Genomic DNA, 7500 nt, shown 5'->3' with positions numbered 1-7500 from the left:
TCCTGTATAAACTGGATGGGCAAGAAAGTAAAAATAGAAAATGAATGGTTAAATGTCACATGCCCACCTTGTCATCAAAACCTAAAATTTGATTATTTCATATTGTTGTTTTGTGGAGTACAGCAAAGAAATGCACAGAAATTTGTGCTGTATGTGAAGCACAATTACTACTTTTGCTCTTTTAACCAATCATATTCTTGCTTTGTGGAGACGGAGTTGTTGTTGCCAATTAGCTGTTGTCTTTGCTCAAACTCCCTAATGCTAACCTGAGAAGGAAAAACAGTGTTTAAACTAAAAACTTTTAATAGTGGTCCTAGGAAAGGGTTAAATTTGTTACTCAGTAACTGTATTGACACAAGCTGACCTAAGTTTGACTTGTAAGCTATTGACCCTTGCACCAAATGATTTTTACCATACTGAAAAAGCCCTTAGGTATCACAAAAGTTGTGAAAAAAGATGCTAAACAACAACAATTAATAAAAGAAACAAGCTTTATTTACAAGGTGGGAGGTCCGTATAGCAAAACACTGTGACCAAAGTTTTGAAAAATAATGCTTTTTTAAAGACCAAGGTAATGTACTAAATGGCATTCAGTGTCAAAAAAAAGGAAATTTAAGGTCATTACTGTACACAAGCTCATGCAATCAGCAACCAGAGCCAATCAGATTGCAGGATTCGCAGAATTCCACCCGCTCACCCATTGAGAAAAAATGAAATACCTTCATTTCTTTATCTTTAAAGGCTTCAAGTTTCTTTAATTCATTCGAGTGATGTTCAATCAATTCTTCAAGATGTTTATTATGTTGCAGAGTCAAGTCAGCCATTTGTTCCTCCATGTGATGGTGTTTTGTGTCGAGTGCTTTCTTTAGATCAAGTTCTTTTGTTGTTGCATTACGATTTGCTTTTTCAAGATCACCCCGAGCTTCTGTGACCTGAAAAGACAATAACTTAAATAAAACTCTTTTATAGAGACGAGATAATTCTTTTATGATGATGTCGTTACGACAAGCAAATAAACCTAATAGATTAGCTGTCAAACTTCCTTCAGTTTCTATTTTTATTTGCAACTATTTGCCCTATGTTGTTTGGAGACTGAGAGAATCCTTGGGAAGCCAGTTTAGAATAAACAATATACAGTATTCCAACAGTGAATCCCAGTTTCAATTTAGAGGCTTGGGGCATAAGCAGACTTGTTCAGATTTGCAGTACGTTCTGTACGCTATTATGGAACTGCAAATAGTACTAGTACTTTCTAGAAAGTACATGCACTGGAAAGTGCACTCAAAAACCAATATTTGTTTGATTAATCTTGAAATCTGCAATGTTCCTATTTGTGGATATTGTTCAAAATCGATCTTAAGGTTACAAATTTCCACACACAGTAAGGTGGCAGTCAGACATGGCAACCCTTCCTCTGTCTTCAGCTGTAGGGTTAAAACAATGCAAAGGAGAGCCTCATGGCCCTAGGTATGTAAGACCACTGTATTTTTAAGCCAGACTAAAAATGGCTGTACTAACAAACTTCTTGGAGTGTTGAAGAATACGCATCTTAGCAACTACAAGATTCCCAACCTGTTTGTTCAAAGAACCATAATTGAATCCTGATACAAAAGTATTTGCATTTATTTGAAAGTGGACATTAATTTTGTTTCATCTCTAGGGAGCTGAGAGTGACATTAATGAACCCTTTCTCACTTGACACTGAGACTTACAGTGTACAGATTTTACTCTGTCTATTAAATACCAGACAATAATTATTCTTTTTATTTGTCAATGGTGGCCACTTGATAGGGCTGAATGGGGTAACAGCATCTGAGTCCACTCAAAACCCCAACCATGTCCCCTTTAACTGCGGGGCTAAAGTACAGCCCAGTTGTTCGAAGGGTGGATAGCGCTATCCACCAGATAAATCACTATCCACTGGATAACTCAATTGGTTTTGCAAGTGCGTATCTGCTGGATAGTGATTTATCCGATGGATAGGGCTATCCACCCTTCGAACAACTGGGGCCTGGTCTCTTTTCACAAGTCACCCATTACACTGTCATTGGTTTACCTAATGTATACTAGTTAAAGCAACCCAAAACCTTCAAATTGGCTCACCTTAGGCCTAATGAGGCCTAAAATAAGAATTGGTAAAGGTTTTGTAACAAGTGACCTGTACTTTAAACCAGTCCCCCCTTTTTAGAAAGCCACTTCCCAATTGACACATTTCAGGTTTAGTAATAAATGGACTGAAATCAATGAAATTTGTGAAAAAAACTGGCATGTTCTTCTTGTACAGTAAGTTGACTATTATTAACCCATTGTATGGGAATCTAAACTTACCATCTTCTTGAGAGCATCAATTTTGCACTGAAGCTCTGCTCTAAGTTCCTCCCTCTGAGAGTCTTTCATCCTTGTTAACTCCCCAAGAGACACTCTGTTTTCTTCTCTGTGCTGATCATTCAGTTGTGAACGTAGCTTACTGCACTCATCTCTGAATATGAAAGAAATCTTGTTTCAATTTTCCAGTGCAGTACACAAAGTACAAAAGAAAAGAAAAGAAAATAGATTCCTTTGAATCAATTGTGATATAATCATAGATCTGCAATTTTTTGCTTACCTTAACCTGTCACTCCATTTACTATCCAGTTCATTTGTAAGGGACTCCAGCCGTGCATTCAAGTCTATTTCTGCATCCTTTAGCTGCTTGGCATGGAGGGTTTGAAGTCTATATATTTCATCCTGAAGTAATAAGATCGTAAATTATTCAAACAAAAGATGTTTTGAATTCTCTATTGTACATAACTTCGGATACTTGGAAAAAAACTAACGGATCCTTTTCTGAGTTTGGATGCTTTTAATCAGTGATCTATAATAGACTCATGGTAGCTAGGCCATTAAACTAGCTTCAGATGTCCCACCATACTGCATATAGGAAGGGGGGAGGGATGGCACAGTGATGAGAGCACTTGCCTCCCACAAATGTCTCCCAGGTTCAATCACATGTGGGTTGAATTTGTTGGTTCTCTACTCTGCTCCAAGAGATTTTTCTCTGGGTACTCCGGTTGTCCCCTCTTCTCAAACACCAATCTGTATGATTTGCACATTCACATTTAAAGTAAAACATGCTCCTAGGTGACACGTGGTTACATACACAGTTGTTTTTTAAAGTGACTGAGAGGGACTAGCAACAAGCAAAGAATTGCCACTGACCTGCATACAGATTTCTAGTCTGCAGATTCCACTCCGCACTTTAGACTTGCCTATAGTAAAGAAAGATTCCCTTATAACATGGTGGACCCTCAATAATCACTTACCATTGAGTTTGCATATTTTGCCTCAGCCTCCTTCAAGTCATTCTTTGTTTTCAATAATTCCTCTTTGCTCTGATTAAGTGCATCCTTCAGATTGTCAATATGCAAAGAGGCAGATCCAAGTCCACTTTCACTATCACAAACTAGCTTCTCTAACCTCGAAACTTCTTCTTTGGAAGACTGTAATTTATTTTTCAAGTCACTGCAATGCACCTCAAACTGAGAAATAACTTCATTTTTCTCGCTACGTAATCTCTCCAATTCTTGCTCTGACATTTCAGTAAGACTTTTCTCCTTCACCAATCGGTTCTGTTCAAATTCTTCCCGCAGTCTTTGAATTTGACTATTATATTCAACATCAAGCTTTGTTTTAGTGTCCCACAATTCCTTCTGATGATCTTGTTTCAATTTTTCTGTAACCTCCACAAGTTCTTTTCTCAATAACAGTTCCTTAGAGGAAGAATGTTCGTTGGCTCGCTTTAATTCGGCAGCATATTTTCCCTCCAAGTCTGACTTTTCTTTTTTTAGCTTCTCTATTTCCTAACAGAAAGAGCAGGCATGTTAGTTACAGGGAGACTGATATGGATTGCTACACATTACACTATGCCAACATAATAATAATAATAATTATTATTATTGAATTAATTCATAATTATTATAACATTGCTATTATTATTAATATATTACTATTATTATTATTATTATTATTATTATTATTATTATTATTATTATTATTATTATTATTATAGAACTAACAGTTGGTTTCGAATCTAACCTTAAAAACAATGCAGTACGCAAAAAACAAAAATACATGAATGACAGGTCAAAGACACGAGAAGTAACTACAGATAATATTATGTTAAATTTGTAAACCTTTCCATGAGCTCCTTTGGTGTTTTCTCCAACGAATGCTCTACGTTCTTAGAAATGATGAATGACATTGGCATTGACAAAATGCAACAACACTTTATAATCAAAAAAATTATAAATCTAGCAATTAGAGCGACATATTTTATCTTCTGTCATAGAAATAAGACTTGGGATAGCCCAGACCTAATAAAACTTTAATTTTTGTTTTTTTATTTGATTCATTTGTAAATACAGTATACATAATGTCAAGTATATCAGTCAATTTCAAGTAGCCAGTTGTTAATTGCCTATATGTAGAGAGATTTACAACTGTACTCGAAGACAAATAAAGTTTCCATTATTATTTTTACATGGTACGACATTATATATAATGCATACCACATAATTCAGTGGGAATACATGTGAAATATTAAAGAACAATGCTACATTGTACATCCCTCCTCTGACTGAGAAAACACAATACCAGTATCCCTTATTTATCATTTAAAAATGCATCTCCTCATCCCAATTACATTAAGAAAGTGTCATCCCCAGGTAATGTGGTTCTCTTGAATAAAGATATCTCATCGTTTTCAAACATCACTTCCATAGTTTATGCAACCAATTGCAACGTGTCGTTCAATTTCTGAGACTAAGAAGTCCTTTGTTCATGGACTTTCTTGTTTGGAGCCAGCTAGAGGTTCTTATTCTCCACGCTGAGTGAAAAGTTGCCTCTAAGGACTAGTCAGAATGGGGATGCCCATATGACCAGCTCTCTCAATGCCGACACAAGTAAAAGGACATTCATTTAATATGATAAGACCAGTCTTTTAATCATTGTGTCCTGGCTTCTAACCTGTTGATATCGCTTGCTCTCTGAATCGGATTGCACTGTGTGAGAGCTTAACGTCTCACCCAACTCATCATGTTCCTTCTCAAGCTTGTTCAGTTTACTCTCCAGATTTGCGATGTTAGCTTTCAGATCCTTTATTGTTGTTTCTTGGGACAAATTGCTGGCACCAAACTTGCTGATTTGCACTGCAAAAATTTAATGTTCTCTTTGTTAGTAATTAAAAGTAAGTGGTCAGATAGAGAGGTTTACAAGCAGTATGCTACTAGGGGTTGGTTGGTCACTGTCTTCTTACAGGTACATTGCTGGTACTTAAAAAGTGTTTCACCCCATGCGGAGTAAGTTTTGGTACCACCCACTAAAAAAACCCTAAATTCAATTACTATGAGATTCTCGCTCTCTCCCATTCTCCCTTTGGCTCGCTTGCGTGACTAAAGAGGACAGCTGGACTGACTGAGAAGAGACTGCTAGCAGTCAATCATCATCATCGTCATTCGACTGCCATCGAGACTGCAGATACAATGCCAGGGCACAGGGCTCTATCTGCCATTGCCTGGGCAAAGTCACTTAGTATAAAGGCCTGTGTCCCTAGCCAAGGTACCTGGATAAGTGAGAGGCAGTCAGCTAGCAGTCAAGACTGGAAGGGTTAAGTCTGTAAATTTATTATTCCTCTTCACCAGCAAAACTCTTGAAACTTACACAAATTTTCAAGTAATCCGAAAATCATTGGTCCGACAACTGAAGAGGGGCTCAAATTCTTTTCTAGGGGCAGGTACAAAAGTCAGACCGGATCAAGTCGGATTGCTCACCTCGGATCAATGTAAAAAAAATGATAAGGCTTTGAGAAATCAGGGCGAACGTCGAATTGTTTTGTTTTTCGTTCAATCTGAGCTGAGCGATCCAAGTTGATCCCGTCCGACTTTTGTACCTGCCCCTTTTCCATTATGCAAATGTCACCCACTGATAGGGGTGGCGAATGGTAAAATCCGAGACTCACCGAGACGCCGAGACCCTTGTTTATGAACATGCAAGACTTCACACCAAAATAAATGCAATATAAACGAGACTTTGAGACTCTTGGATGACAACTTTGCGAGTGCCACAATTTTGGAGGTTTCAGGCGAGAATCACTGAAGCAGAAATTTTTGGCATAAATTTAGGAGGCCTCCTCTCCGCGAAATCAATTACAACTGTAACTTTGCACAGCGAGTAACAATTGCACAATTGTAAGCTGTCTGCGACAGACGAGTCACAGGCAATCTTAAATACCGCAGACGAACGTTCTGTTCTATCTGTAAATCCATCTTACCGGTAGGTTTCACAAATTTGTTGTTGATGAGTTGAATGTTTCACTTTTCTTAATTTGTGCAGGGTTGGAATCAAGCGTCAGTTCGTAAAAAATTGAAAGATGGTGGCTGTCAAGTTTACATGTGCAATTTTGATAAATATTTGCATAACTGCAAAACCATTGGAAGGTATAATTTGCATCTATCTTCAGCAAGTGCTGTAGACACCAAAGAGCGAAGCATATATGCATGAACATAACTCTTATTTTGTTGATCTTGCAGCAGACCACAAAAACTTCGATTAGTGGGATCCACAACAAAATCTGTTTTCAGATTTTGTGCTCGATTGGAAATCCGAAGATCCGGATAAGATCTAAATCCGGATTTCCCAATGGAAAGCACCCTTTATCTATCCGAAAGCCATTTCCAAATTGATAAAATAAAACGGACTTGAATACAGTTTTCCCGCAACGTGATTCCTGTAGCGCACGATGCTAATTGTGTCGCGCACAAGGGTGGTAACTTACATTTGAGCAATACTGTACCATTTGCCACCCCCACTGATGTATATTCATCACTACTTTTAATTAGGTAAAGTCTGCATATGAGCCAAGTGGCCCATCAGGCCGGAGCTTATCCCGGTTTCCATGGCATGAAGCGACTAGGAGTATTTCTACTCCCCCCTGGATGGGATGCCAGTCCATCGCAGGGTTACCCACAGCATTTCGCCGCTACCCATTTATACACCTGGGTGGAGAGAGGCACCATGGGAGTAAAGTGTCTTGCCCAAGAACACAACACAATGTTCCTGGCCAGGACCCGAACCCTGACCATTTGCTCTGTCGAGCACACTAACCATGAGGCCACCGCACCTCCCCTACTTTTAATTAACCAGGTTTAAAATAATATTGATCATTTGACCGTAATGTACTCTCTTTTTTCAAAAACATTGTGTAATAAGTTCTAGGGAAAAATTGCCTTTGCATTGAAAAACTTATCAGAGCTTTTCACTTATTTCAGAACCAAAAAGATCATCAGTGATTTGATTTTAACCCTTTGACATCCAAACTGGCCGAAACCCGGCCAGACTTAGCATTTTACTCTGTCTAATGCCAGACAATTTTACTCGTCAATGGGGAACCCCTGGGAGTCAATGGGTTAAAAAAATGATTAAGTGTACACTGTAATAGGGAAGATATCTGTTTACAAATATTGC

At 38.1% G+C, this 7500-nt stretch overlaps 1 protein-coding gene across 1 annotated transcript in view; it reads right to left on the bottom strand.

Moving 5' to 3' along the window:
- The window catches only part of LOC138006532 (protein FAM184A-like), an 18420-nt gene that overhangs the window by 9629 nt on the left and 1291 nt on the right, over positions 1-7500 (bottom strand). The window contains exons 2-6 of the mRNA XM_068852920.1: positions 5005-5186; positions 3303-3839; positions 2606-2727; positions 2329-2479; positions 720-932 (exon numbers count right to left, since the gene is read on the bottom strand). Of these exons, the coding sequence (XP_068709021.1) occupies positions 720-932; positions 2329-2479; positions 2606-2727; positions 3303-3839; positions 5005-5186 (1205 nt within the window). The remainder of the gene's footprint in view (positions 1-719; positions 933-2328; positions 2480-2605; positions 2728-3302; positions 3840-5004; positions 5187-7500) is intronic.

The sequence above is a fragment of the Montipora foliosa genome, chromosome 6 (genome assembly GCF_036669935.1).
Source record: "Montipora foliosa isolate CH-2021 chromosome 6, ASM3666993v2, whole genome shotgun sequence".
NCBI lineage: Eukaryota > Metazoa > Cnidaria > Anthozoa > Scleractinia > Acroporidae > Montipora > Montipora foliosa.
Note: the sequence above shows the minus strand (reverse complement) of the source record. Positions and strands in the feature narration are given on the sequence as shown.